The sequence below is a fragment of the Chiroxiphia lanceolata genome, chromosome 14 (assembly GCF_009829145.1).
Source record: "Chiroxiphia lanceolata isolate bChiLan1 chromosome 14, bChiLan1.pri, whole genome shotgun sequence".
In the NCBI taxonomy this organism is placed as follows: Eukaryota; Metazoa; Chordata; class Aves; order Passeriformes; family Pipridae; genus Chiroxiphia; species Chiroxiphia lanceolata.
In genome coordinates this window covers 814,160-828,037 of record NC_045650.1, presented here as the reverse complement: position 1 = coordinate 828,037, position 13,878 = coordinate 814,160, and the positions used below count along the sequence as shown (strand labels likewise).

General features: G+C 47.7%; 1 protein-coding gene across 1 annotated transcript; it reads left to right on the top strand.

Moving 5' to 3' along the window:
- Window positions 1-3,243: 3,243 nt before the first annotated feature.
- Window positions 3,244-13,565, top strand: LOC116793751 (ras-like protein family member 11A-like). Its single transcript, XM_032701820.1, has 4 exons — window positions 3,244-3,911; window positions 5,271-5,327; window positions 7,549-7,631; window positions 12,795-13,565. Exons 1-4 carry the CDS (start codon window positions 3,767-3,769, stop codon window positions 13,260-13,262), a joined length of 753 nt encoding a protein of 250 aa, XP_032557711.1. The 5' UTR covers window positions 3,244-3,766; the 3' UTR covers window positions 13,263-13,565.
- The last annotated feature ends 313 nt before the right edge of the window (window positions 13,566-13,878 follow it).

Sequence of the window (13,878 nt, the reverse complement as noted above, 5' to 3'; positions counted from 1 at the left end):
AGTGGCCTTTCCCCAGGACCACATTTACCATTTCTGCCCCCAAATGAGCCCAGTTTCCCCATCCAAGCCCCACTAACATCAATATATTGTACAAAAGATGAGTTAGAGGCAAATGCAACCGTCACAAATGGATTTTTGGAGGAAAGCCCATTTTTGGCAGTGCTAGGCAGGAGGGAAAGCCTTTTCCCAGTGTCCTGGGATCTTTGCAAGGTTGCTGTGGCTCCACTCATCTCTTACTCCTTTTGTACAATGCACGAGTAAGAATTACAACCAGTTTTAACAGAAACCTGCCATCCCCCTGTGACAGGCACTGTGGTAATGGCAAATATTTTTATTTTTGGAAAGCTTCATCTCTGAAGATGTGTAGGAGGGCCAACAACAATATAAATAGAAAATCTTATAAAAGCAGAGCCAAAAGCAACACAGACCAATAAATAAATCTGTTAAAAATTTGGTGTGAAAGTAACATAATTTCTGTACAACACGCAAAGGCACAAATCTTTGCATGAGCAGCTGAAGGAGTGGTTTGTGAAATCTCCAAATGTTTCCAAAGTCACTCTCAGTTTTGCAAACATTCTCCCTCTAATTTAAGCTATTGTTTTTCCAAGAGAATTTGAATTTAAAACATGGGTTTCTTAGCTAAATATAAGTCCATTGTGCACAAGGAATTAAAATCTCCTTTAAAACCAGTTGTTATTTTACATGCCAACGGTTACACCATCTCAAAGAGTGTGAATCCTTCTGCGTGGTTTCAGTGAAAAGGCTCAGTGAAAAGACCCTTCTGACAATCAAGAAAATCAGATAAGGATCAGGTCTGAAAACCTCTGGGTTTGATTCTATATTCTGCTTGAATTCTTTCACAATTAGAGGCTAAAAGTTATGAGGAGCTTGAGAATAGATTTAAAACTTTTTGAGAATATGCTGCTTTTTTATGTTTACTCAAAGCCCTTCTCTCTGGACAGAGATTTCTGCACCCAGTGGAACAAGCTTTGGGGAGAAGCACAAGAAGCCTGGGCTGGTGCACAAGAAATTCAGATTAAACCCCATTGTAAAGGAACTGGAAATCAACTGGTCTGCTTCCAGCAGGCAGCCTACAACTGCTTTCACATTTGTTTTAAGCAACCACAAGCCCTCCCAGCCGCCAAGAACAGAAGTTCAACATTTCCTGCACCACTGCTCTCACTGCTGCCCCCACACATCTCCTCTCCCGTGTCAGCACAGCATCCATCCCTCCAGCACATGGCACAGCTTTCCCAGCCTCCTCACGCAGCAGCTGCTCTGCTCCCGTGGTCATGACTCCTCGTTTTCACTTCCCACATCCCAGTTCAGCTTCATTTAAGCACAGTTTACATCCTTTTTCCGCCTCACATTTATCTACACTGAAGCTCACCCTCCAACTCTGTGTGACTGCGACTGACTCCCTTCAGAGGGGTCTTTCTGGAGCTTCTCAGCACTGGCACGACAGTCCAGGAGGACCTGAATTGTTTCAGTTAATCTTGGAGCAACCAGCAGAGGTGTTTTCTTCTAGGAATGTCTTTGCACATATGGAATATTCTTTTCTGGCTTTTCTTCCCAGGCTGAAACTCCTGTGGCCACCTAGAAGCTGACAGATATATTGCTGCTCAGTTTTGTAGGAGGACTGTTGTGATGAATCCTTTCATATTACTCACTAACATATGCTTTTAATAGCAAATTGTAACAAAGGTTCCTACGTCCTTCCCTTGGCGAGGCAGACAGTGACACATTGCCGCTAATCCCAAACTTATCACGTGTCCAGCTCAAGAACACATTTCAAAGGGCCATATTAATTGACCACAAGATTTTGAGCTTTTTTCCTGTTTCTCCTCTCATTTTGCCTGTTCTTACAGAACTTATGTGAGACTAAAGCAGCCTGGGAAAGAAATTTCCCGGAAAAGATTTTTGTTTTTTTAGTGCTTTAGTGTTTTAAGTCTCCGGAAGCAAATTCACACTGGAAGAGTTGAAAACCATTCCCACAGGAGCCATGTCCCCAAAGGCACGTGATCTGGAGGCTCCCTCCCAGGACCATGAGCTGCGTGGGCCTCCAGACTTTTTTTCCACCTCTTCCTCAGCTGACTGTCATGATGGTCACAGCAACAACATCCAGTGCTTGCAGAAATAGTGCTGCACAAGTGGTTTTTAGAGGGGAAACAGAACCTTAGAGAAGTGACATGTTCATAAATCTTCAGATTCCTGTGCCGATTTCACTGGACTGCTCTGCCCTGGAGCTGGAGTTTTCTAAGGGCAGTTCACATCCTCTTGGTGTTGGTGTGGAAACTGAGGTCATGGCAGTCCCCAGAGTTTTGGGATGATTTCCCATCCTCTTGTTGTATCTCACAACCCCCCCCTTGCCCTCCAGACCCTGCTGGGGAGGGCTCAGGCACGTGCTGGGGATGAAGGCAGTGGTGTGGAAGCAGCCGGGCACAGAGAGGCTGTTTGGTGTCTCCAGCCTCTCCACAGCGAGCCCAGCCTACTCCTGCCTGCCAGGAGTGTGCAGAGCACAGGGAAAACCTGCACCTTCAGCTCTCCAGGGGCTGTGGGTGGATTATCTCTGTTCATATCCATGTGTCCCACACAGCCGGACAGTCCACGGCTCAGCAATCTCTGCAGCTCTGCCTCTCCTGCTTCTTCAGTCCCCTTCAGAGAAGTCTTTCAAAGATTAAATGCTCCAACTACATTTCTGTTCTTTAATTTCCATCTGGTTTATATTATCTGCAGTTTTGCTTTATCTGGGTCATTCCCTCCCCGGTGTTCTTCCCTTTTTCTTCCCTGCCCGTTATCTCTGGGAGCTGAGAGCTGATTGTAGCTGCTGTACAGTTACAGGCTCTCATCCCCACAGCCCTCACAGCCCCAGCTGTCCTAAAACTATGCTCACTTTTCCTGTAGAAGTCATTCTTTCTTCACTCCCTCTGTCTGGCTCACCCTTCCTCAGCTTCCCAGGGCTGTCACCAGCCCTAAATTTCCTTTTCCATGTTTAGAGAGGCTGCAGTGTCCCAACCCAATGCTGACCCATGTTTCAGAGGGCCATTAGGACCAACAACATGTATAAGGCAGCAGATCAAATGTATCCTGGAGGACACACATGTCAGCTGGGATTTGGGAATAACCCCCAGCTGCCTAAAACTCGGGGGGGGGGGGAGGGGGGGGGGGGGAAATGTGTTTGTTTTCCTGAAGAGGAGTGCCCCATTAGCGTTCCAAAGGGGCCCAAAGCAGGACACAATAGGACAGGGAGAACAACAGAGCAGGGTTGGAGCCCATTGAAAACGCAAAGGAACCGGACAGGCAGAACCGGGTTATTCAGGGTGGGATTAGAGCAGAGCACAGGGTGACCGTATTATCGTGACGGCTGGAAAACACAAGAAGCTCGTGGTAGCAGAGAGCCAAGGGACAGGCAGCACATCAAACAGGCCGTGGGGAGGGAGGCAGCGCGGGGAGAGCCGGGGATGGAGGCTCAGGCTCCCCGTGCCCGGCTCCAGGAATGTCCCGGTTCCCCTCGTGATTGGCTGCGGGATGGAGGAGTCAGTTTTCACGGGGGCTGATCAAAAAGTTCCCTTTTGCTTTCCAAAGTCTCTGTCTGAGCGGAGCCATCGGGAAGAGGAGGCCGGGCACTCTCACATTCCTGGGGAAAATTGCTCCGAGGAGATGAGAAGGCTCCTCTCCCCAAGGATACACGGCCAGGAACAGGCGCCGAGGGGCCGCTTTCCTTCTTTTCTCCCCCGGGCCGAGCGCAGCAGCTCTCATTCCTGGCATGCGGCTCATCCCTCAGGATACCATGTCCCAGTATTCCACTAACTTCCTCCTGCTGCCCATCCCGGAGTACCCCGTGGGTGACCTTGTGCCCAACAAGATCATCAAGCTCGTGGTGCTGGGAGGCAGCAGCGTCGGCAAGACAGGTAAGAACTCAGGTGTGTTCCCTGCTTTTCCTGCCAGCGGGAATTCCCAGCTCCTCCACACCTCATGCAAACCCAGCACCGCGGAATTTGGTGCAGCTTGAACATTTGGAGTTATTTTTTTTTAAAGTGAAGTGGCTTTCCTGTCGGGGGGTGTGAGCAGCAGAGGCTGAGAGGGGAGGGGCAGAGCTGGGAGTTTTGTGCTCACAGATGATTCTACCTGGCCTTGTGTAAATTATTGAACCGTGTCTAAATTTCCACCCCCCAAAATGGCACCAGTGGCTCTTATCCCCCTGCTGTATTATGCTATTTTATGCTCTGCAGACAAACAGCAGCGTACAAGAGGTGTCTTTCTGGATTATTCTACAAAGGAGTAGGAAAGAGAGTAAAATGAGCATTTTTACTTTTGAATATATGGTTCATGATGTCAGAAATTATTAAGACCAGATCTGACTGATTACATCTGAGGTTCCACAGGATTCAGTAAAATACTTCATTGGACTGGCTTTGAAGCAGTCACATTTCCCTGTTATTTTTCAGTAGTTTGTTGAAGGTCATTGCACAGGCAATTTCATCTAAAGAGGCTAAAAGGGTGACCACTGTGAGAAAAAATGATTGTTTTAAATGAAATCTATGATAAGAGTTGTTTGCAGAATAAACCGTTTTATTTAGCCAGTAATTAAGTGGTTTTGCAAGTTCCTAGGAATCTACTACAGGAAAGCACTACAGGAATATAAGTTACTGTTCCCATGATGGGATCTTAAGTGTTCTAAAGTATCAAGACAAAGGAAAATATTCTAATGTAAAAGCAGCACAGGTTAAGGGGAATAAGAAGGCCCGGGGTGCTGCAGGAGACACAAGTGTGCAGAGCACATGCAGTTTGTTTGTTGGGTGTGATCTGATCTCGCTCCTGGGTTTCAGGAGGGTTTTTAAGACCAGGAAGAACCATCCCATCCATCCCCCTCCCTTCTTGTATGACACAGGACACAAATGTGGTATTTGGACTAGTTGCAGTCCACTGGCTTGTTAGTCCTTTTCTACATTATTTCAGAGCAAAGCACAGATTGTTTTACCTCCAGTCACAAGGAGCCAACCTCTATGTCCCACCCTGAACAGCCACACTGAACCAAGGGCTCACTTCCAACACAAGCTGTGAAAAGCTCTGGATCAGGTGTCACAGCCTGGCCCCAGATCTTCCTCTGTGAGTGTTGAGAGAAGTATTTGCAGAGTAACATGTGAGCAGTTCAGAGATTAACTTGGTTTCATATGAGACTAATTCTTCCAGGAAGATGCTACATGTGTTCTGCACAGATTGCTTTTGGTTTCCCATTAAGGGCCCATGTTTTTGTCATTGTTTTGCAGCCCTGGTTGTGCGTTTTCTCACCAAGAGATTTATTGGGGACTATGAAGCCAACACTGGTGAGTTTGCTCTCTCCAGCAGGACTGCAGATAGTTTGAAAATAAATCTGCTCTCTGTAGTGACTGGTGCACATTACAGGAAAGCCAAGCGGTGTTAGATGTCCGTAAGGTGCATATTATCAGTTAATAGCCTCAAGCTATGAAAGCAGTAAATCAACGGCTCATTATTTATGATCCTTTCAGCTATTTTTTTTCCTACTCAATGGAAAAGGATCAGAGTAAAAGGTTTGCTTGGGCACATACCTATACTAAAACACAGACTCAAGGAACAACTAAACCCCAACACTGCTCTTCCTGGAACCCCAGGGAAGCCAAAGCAATTCCAAAGGGTGTAAAATGCAGCTCAGGGGTTTTTCTGTGCGTTCCCTTTTTTCAGAGGCTGTTATGACCAGGGAGACTTCCAAACTGAAGTCTTCTTTTCCTCAGATAAGCAAAGTGACCATTCATTCCTTGTTTAATGCTGGCACCTCAGAGGGTGTGTTCCTGTTTCATTCACAGCCTCTGTTCCAAGGAATGCTGACTGATTTGGCTGGTTTTGTAGGATGGATCACATCCCCTGTGCTCATTCCTACTGGCACATCCAGCTCACAGTGTTTGGGTGAAGGTGGACAGGATTCCAAGCAGCGATTGCTTCACTTTGGAGGTGCCTGCAGAACTCAGGATGAGGAGCAGGAAAGAGGGAGCATTACACGACGCCTTTGATCTCTGCCTGTCTGATGAAATACAATGTGAAAGCTCCTCCTGACAGCTCCCCCTCGCTGACCCCGGGTAACCTTGATGCTTGGCTGCACTGGTTCTCTTCCTGTTCCATCATCCCTTCCCGGGGAGGTTGTACATCAAGTCAGACTTGAGCTGTGCAGTGGATTCCTGCCAGAGCCATTGCTGGGAACCACATGCTTTCCTCATTAAGCTCCCAGGCCAACGGCCATGCTGGAGAAGAGCTAAATATGCCAGATAGAAGAAACAGGTGGCAGTGGATTTGAGAGCACTCAGCCGTGTTCTCCTTCCTCTGGAGAACCTGCCCTTTGGTCACAACAGGAATAACATGTTGGCTGCTCGTGGTTCCCATAAAACAGTGCCATCTTTTCAGCTTAATATCTGACCCATTTAAAAAGCCCAAAATGAATCCCACAAGGGCTAGATTCCCTCACAGTCCGTATTAAAACACTTTGCATTCAGGTGCTAAATTCCCTTGTATTGTAAATGTTTCTATGGGCTCAGACTCTTTGCCACTGGAATAAACCCACTTGTCTCCTTGAAACAAAGATGATTTTCAGAAGCATTATTGTCACAGGCTGACCTCCCTGTTAATCTGAACTGCTGCCTCTCCAGCAGCTGGGGTTCCTCTGTGTTGGAGCTGCAGCACATTGTTCTAGAGGCAGCAGTGACTATTGTATTTGGAGCAGACAGAAGGGCTGTACACCCCAGCTGTGCAGAAAGCACTTCTTCACACATCCACATGACTTGTGTTAAATTCTAAAGAAAAATCATGATGACATCAACCTCTGAAGTCGTTCTTGTCACAAGCACAGATATTTCAGAAGATCAAGATTTAGATTTTCATTGTCACTTAACTCCCACTCTAGTAACAAAATTAAGTTCCAGGCCAGACTAGTCATAGTTTTATTAGAGCTAGATCAGTCCTGGATGGTCTGAACTGGCACTTGGCCCTGAACATGTGTCATCCAGATTGACCAGAGGTCAAGTTCAAAGCGTCCAGTCTTTGGGGATTTCAACCAAACTCTGCTAAAATCATAAAAATCCCAAAGAGTATCTGAGTGGTTTGGGTACAGTCACTCACTGTCCCGAACTAGAATGCTTTTCTTTTTTAAAGACATCCAGAAAAATGCAGTAGGAAACAGCTCACTCCTCTTACAGACAACACCTAGATATCTTGGTTTGAGATGGAATATAAATGCAGTTCACATTTTATAAAGTGAATAATAGGGGGTGAAACCTGACTGGGATTTATGCCCCCACTTGGAGTATTTAATTCAGTACAAAGAGCCTCTTTCCCAGCCCTCATCCTGGCTGTCCATTCAAAACATCCGCCCCAGTAAATACCCCCCACCACTGAGCCAACAACAACCACTGCCGGGCCGTTCCCTTCCCCATGGGCAGCTACATACCCCACAAAACTCCACCTTCCAACAGTTCTCTTTTGCCTTTCTGTGCTCTTTTCTCCTCCAGTCCCGGACTCACCATCTTCCTTTCCCTCCAGGTGCTCTGTATTCCAGGAAGTTCACCATAGATGGGGAGCAGATCTCTCTGCAGGTGCAGGACACTCCCTTTGTCTCACTGGAGGTAAAACATCTGCTCAGTGCTTTTCCACACAATTGTTGTCTCATGGTTGCTCCATCTCTAAGTGACTCCACCCAGCAGCAGGAAAATACCTCGGCCTAAACCCAGGACTCATGGGGGTACCTTAAGCCCCACCTAATAGCCCTTGAGTGGTTCCTTTAAGAGTAAGTCAAAATTAACCCATATCTGTTTCAAACACATTAGGGCATCCTGAGATTAAACAGCAGGAAAATCATAATCTTGGGAAATCATAACTCCTTGGTTGTTTTGTTTCCTGTCAAATGGTTTCTGTCTCCACATGGCAGAAAACTCACCTGCCCAGAGGCCCAGCTGGCTCAGCTCAGACCTTGTTACACACCCAAAGTCTCTCTTATATAGAAAAGTTTCCCCTTCCAAGGGGAGAGGCCTCCCAGCAGTTGTCATTTCCAGTGCTTTTTAACTTGCTTTGTTTTTAATTAATTCCTTATTTTTAAGGTGTTGGCATTTATCTACACCACTCTTTCTATCAGTGTTTTAGATATTCTGTTGGACTCAAGGATCTTAGAGGTCTTTTCCAACATTAATGATTCTATGATATTCCAGATTTCATATTTCACTAGGAACCTGTTTCTAGAAATGTTTTTCCAAGCAGGATTTAAGATTAAGATGTCTTTCCTGAAGACCTGCTTCACACACAGAACAGGAGGATGAAAATAGGGCCAAAGCAGCAGGAAATGAAGTGAAATTTGGTTTTACATGAATGGCGGAAATCTTACTAGAGCAATAATTCCTATAGAATAGCTGAGATGTCATGATAAAATCAGGTCATCTCTTTCCACCATCACACCTAAACTTCTAGGTGTGGCCTTAACCTCAGTCTAAACTTAGACTTGGCCAAACATGTCTGGATGGGAACAGCACCTTCTCTCCTCCTCTTTCAGGCCACCCTGGACAGCTCTGTACACTTGTTTGACCCGCCCAGCCCCAGGGGTGCATTTCTGGGCTGGAGAACTGCTCCAGCCTGGGTTTGCAGGACAGGACAAGCAAAGCTCCCCCAGCCTCAGTTCCCATTTCCAACTTCTCCCATGACTGGAAGCAGATTAAGTGGAAAGCTTTGACGAGGTTCCACACTCTGCTGCCTCCGGGGGACACAGAGGGAAGAGAGGAACCCTCATTTGCTCTGGACACTAAAAAGCAAACAATAGCTGCTGTGGAAGTGCTCCAGATATTCAAGTGGGACTTCACAGCACACAGGCCCTTTGCCAGCTTGCTAAGGCAGGACCTGCATAAAGGAGCTGTGGGTGGGGATTAGGCACAACTGAGGCTGCCTGATGAGCCCTTCACACAGGGAATCCCCTCTCCCTTCTATCCTAGGGAGAAAAGAGGGAGTGGAATGATTTAATTCCCTCTTTCAGACCAGATATATATTATTTTCTAGTTCTCCTCTTCTAATTAAGGCTGTGCCCTATAGTTCAGTGACTCTACCCAGAGCTCCACAAAATTCCATCTTGCCAACAGCTGAGGTTCCTCAGTCAGACAGGATTTTAACTTAGGAAGGAGTTTCACTTTCTTTGTCCCAGTCAGAGGTCTCACTGTCCCAACAGTTCCCACAGACACCTGTATCTTGTAAAAGCCTGTGTCTGTGTGCGTCAAATGGTGCATCTGAAATAACTGAAGGCACTGTTCCCTAACAAGACTGGTTAAGACTGAGAATAGGTTGGGTTTTTTGTTAAAATCCTTACGGAAGAGAGTTTCTTGCACTCTGTAGGCTGAGTACAGTGTTCCAGGAGGAAGTCATGTGGAATCCCTTGGGATTCAAGCCACCAGAAATGTTAATGTTTAAGAAACAGAAGCAAGCAGATAACTGGCTTGGTTAGGTGATTCATTGCTGGTCTGTACATGGCAAACGGTTGTGTGTGCTTCAAAACCCATTCTGGAGCAGAGATTTCCATTTAAAAAGTAGCCCATTAGCCTTTGATTTTCCCGAATAAAGCATTCCGCTGGGGACTCCATCCCTCTCCCTCCCGGGTGGGCCCTGCTTGGGTAACTGAGCATTTCTGCTCATTAGGGCTCCCTGAGCGTTCACCTTCTCCAAACGCATTTCCAAACGCTTGCCAGCGCAATTAGCGCTTTTTATTTTTGCCGTGAAAGGAGTTTGGTGGTGAAAAGAGGCTTCCAGGCCGCGGAGGGTGGTTAATTATCCCCACCCTGGAGACAGCCCAGACACCAACGGCGCAAATTGCCCTTCTTCCCACAGCCTGCCCCGGCCCGGCCGGGCTGCACCTCATTGACTCCCGGCAGGGCTGCGAGGAGGGTCCTGCACTTCGCGGGCAGCTCTCCTGGGCCGGGGGGCTCGGGGGGGAGTGAGGAGGGCGTTTGTTACACGGTTTCACAGGATTTACCTCGCCGAGCTGGCAAGGGCAGGGAACGGCAAGGTGTGATGAGCCAGTGTCTCTGTGGGCAATCCTGAAATATTCCCAAAGAGCAGTTCGTTGGCAGAACTCCTGATGGAAGTTGTAAGGCTAATTTATACTCTGAGCCTTCAGAAATTCTGCTTCCTTCTTCCCACAGAAGAACTTGTCAGTAGTTCTTTTTTTATTGTCTGATCTGCCATGAAAGAACTGATTATTTTTACTCCTTCTTTTCTACCTCTGCTTCCTGAAGCTTTATAATCCATATTCGGATGCCTAAATAAAAGTGATCTTTTGGGTTGATTGCTGAGCACATGCAAATTCTGTTAAAATTAGTGTGAATGGCAGATATTTATTTTGTAGATAATGGAGCATATGCTCTAATAGTTGATGAAAATTTCTCGAGTGGAATTTAGCAACAGTAATAAAAGTTCGGGCTCTGTATTTATGGTGTTGAACTCACCCCAAAATACCCCTAATTCCTACCAGGTTCATCAAGAGCCAAATACAGAATATTCTTGGTGCCTTGTTGAATATGAAAGCAATGCCAGAGTTCCAGAAATCCTGTGGTATTGACAGGAATGTCAGTCCTTACACAGCCAGCAGGCCGGCAGTGGCTGCAGCGGGGATCTCCCTGGGTGGGTCACAGCCAGCAGGGATAACAAAGGGCAGAGGATTAGCTGGAAATAGCTTCATCTTGAAAAGTGAGCTGATCTGTTTTCAAGCCCCGCAATGTCTCATTCAGCTTTATGTTCCCAGTGCTGGGCATTGTTGTGGCTGTGTGAGTAGGATGGGGATGGGCTGAGCAAATGTGTGACCAGCAAAAAATAATATGAACCCATTGCTGCTCTGCAAACCAGCAGGGAGATTTCATCTCCTTTCCAGTTCCTGGGATTGGTTCTTCATAAAAAATTGCTTTTTCAAATGTCTTTGACTGTCTGGAGATGGGCAAGGCAGGAAAACCCCTCAGGCTTCACCAGGCAGAGTTATTGAGAACCTCTGTCCGTGGAGACTGAATCATGGTCAGTTTTCTTGAACAAAGATTTGGGAAAGGTCTTTCCCCTTCAAGCCTGCGCAGTGGATATTTTAGGTGAGACACAGTGTGCGCTGAACTGAGCCCACCCTTTAATCCTAAGGTTCATCTACCAGGGCTGAGCGAGCTTGGACGGTGGCAGCGAGGTCCTCAGGACGTAGGTTTGTTTAGAGTGACCTTCTCTTAGATGGATGGCCTTACAGGGCTGACGAGCTCCATCTGCCCGGAAGAGTTCCCTGACCGGGAATCGAACCCGGGCCGTGACGGTGAGAGTGCTGCATCCTAACCACTAGACCACCAGGGGTCCTCTATGGAGACTGAATAAAGGATTGGTAAACACCCTAAAATACACCCTGAGGGACAACTGTGTGCCAAGCCTGCTGAATTTTATAATGCCCTTTGTGTGCCCAGGACAGCTTTAGCCTGCTGAATTTTATAATGCCCTTTGTGTGCCCAGGACAGCTTTATCCACAACATCAGCGTGAGTTTCTGATGGGTTTGGTACCGTGGAACACAGAGCAAACTTTCCAACAGCAGTATTTTGGCTGTTCTCTTCTTTTCAACCAAATTGCTCTGACCTCTCTCCACTCCACCTTACTTCTGACCTGCAGTATGTTCACAGAATTGTGAGAAATATCTCTAATTAAACTTTCAAAGACAGCCAAATAACATGAAAGAAAGACCTTTAATTTCAGCGCACTGGGTGACTCAACCTCATGACCAGGTCCGAACACACCTGACTGGGAGGGGACAAGCCTTTGTAAGGTCTCTTGATTTACATGACCACCCCCTCGCACCTCCCACGCCAGGCTCTGCTCACCTCTTCCTCAAAAGGCAATCCTTGCCTTTTGGTGCGGTTCATTGCTTGTTCCCATCCACCTCTCAGTTTCCCTGCCCCTGGCCACACGGTCCCCTGGCAGTGACCCAATGGATCTCACTGCCTTACATGCTTTCTGATTCACCTTCCTACTAGACCAGTAAGCAAAACAGTGAGTCAGCAGTAGTAACAGTGACCAGAACCACCAGAACAATCAGAACAGCAAACAAGGCAGTAAGCAGCAGTCAGTAACAGTGACCAGAACAACATGCAACCCACCAGCTCCTGACCACAAAATGGCTCTTCAATCTCCCCAAATAACCTCCAGGTATCTCAACATGAGGTAACCATGGAAATCCCTGCTTGTAATAAAACCATCTTATTTATTTTTCACAGAATCACAGAATTACAGAATCATTGAGGTTGGAAAAGGCTCTGAGATCATTGAGTCCATCTTGTGCCCCATCCCCACCTTTTCCCCCAGCTCGGAGCAACATCCAGTCCTTCCTTGGACACCTCCAGGGGTGGGGACTCCACCACCTCACTGGGCAGTGCCTGCCAATGCCTGACCACCCTTTCTGTGAAGAAATTCCTCCTGCTGTCCAACCTGACCCTCCCCTGGCACAGCTTGAGGCCGTTTCCCCTTGTCCTGTCCCTTGTTCCCTGGGAGCAGAGCCTGACTCCCTCCCCCCGACTCCCCCTCCTGTCAGGGAATTGCAGAGCCAGAGGGTCCCCCCTGAGCCTCCTTTTCTCCAGGCTGAGCCCGCTGGCCCAGTGTGACTGGGGTGTCCCCTGTCCCTGGGACATGGGGGAGAGGTATGTTGGGAGAGGTTTCTGCCGGTGCAATGACCAACAGCCTCAACCCAACCCCACGCTCCGGTCCCGCGGCGCCGTTTTCCTAACATCCCCCTCTTGCTTTGGCACAGGATGACACCGACAGCATCTGCTGCCAGGAGCAGATAAACCGCTCCATCTACTGGGCCGACGGCTTCGTGTTCGTGTACTCCATCACGGACTACGAGAGCTACCGCGTGCTGCGCCCGCTGCACCAGCACATCCGCAGGATCCACCCCAACGCCAACATCCCCCTGCTGCTCGTGGCCAACAAGGGCGACCTGCTGCGGGCCAGGCAGGTGTCCTCCAAGGAGGGGCTGCAGCTGGCCAGGGAGCTGGGGGGCACTTACCACGAGGTGTCGGCCCGGGAGAACTGCGAGGGCGTGCACGAGGCCTTCCAGCAGCTGTGCCAGGAGCTCAGCAGGATCATCGGCAGCTGCAACGGAGAGAAGCGCCGCGGCCTCCACCTCGTCCGGCCCAAGTCCCCCAACATGCAGGACCTGAAGAGACGCTTGAAACAGGCCCTGACCTCCAAAGGGAAATCTGCCACTGCGCTCTGAGGGAGCTACAGCAATTGTTTTCCCCAGAAAGGCGACAAGCTGTAACAATTTAGGTTGTGTGAGAGGCTCTTCCACTTGGTCTTCACATCTTCCTATAAAGTCTGAGCTGGTTCTGCAAAGGAACCTACAGAACTTACTGGGTCTGCAGAGGAACTCACAGAATTTGCTCTTTGAGACAAGAATTTGCAAACTGTGATTTTTAAAAATAGGTTTTGTTCCCAGTTATTTCCATTTTGAAAGGGGCATAGTCAAATGGTTTAGTCTTCAAAAGTGGATTCCATTAATAACAGTAATTAAATCCTGCTTCTCTTGGGGATGGTGGTGTTCCCAAACACAGGCAATGAACTGCAGCAGGGCACGAGGAGAACGACGTGAGCTGTACTGAGCAAGCAAAAAGTACCAGATTTGTTTGGTCACAAGAGCGGAAAATAAAGGCAAAAAGTCAATGAAGAGCATAAATAGCGAAAAGTAGTAACTGAAACGTTTTAAATGGCGGTTTAGAAAGTGTTCTTAGAAACTTAGGGAGAGATTTGTTCAAATGCAAGCTTCAGCCTTACAGGGTCTCTTCAAAGGGAGCTTTTATATCGCTATTTTTCCAGGTTATTTTTCTTTAAAA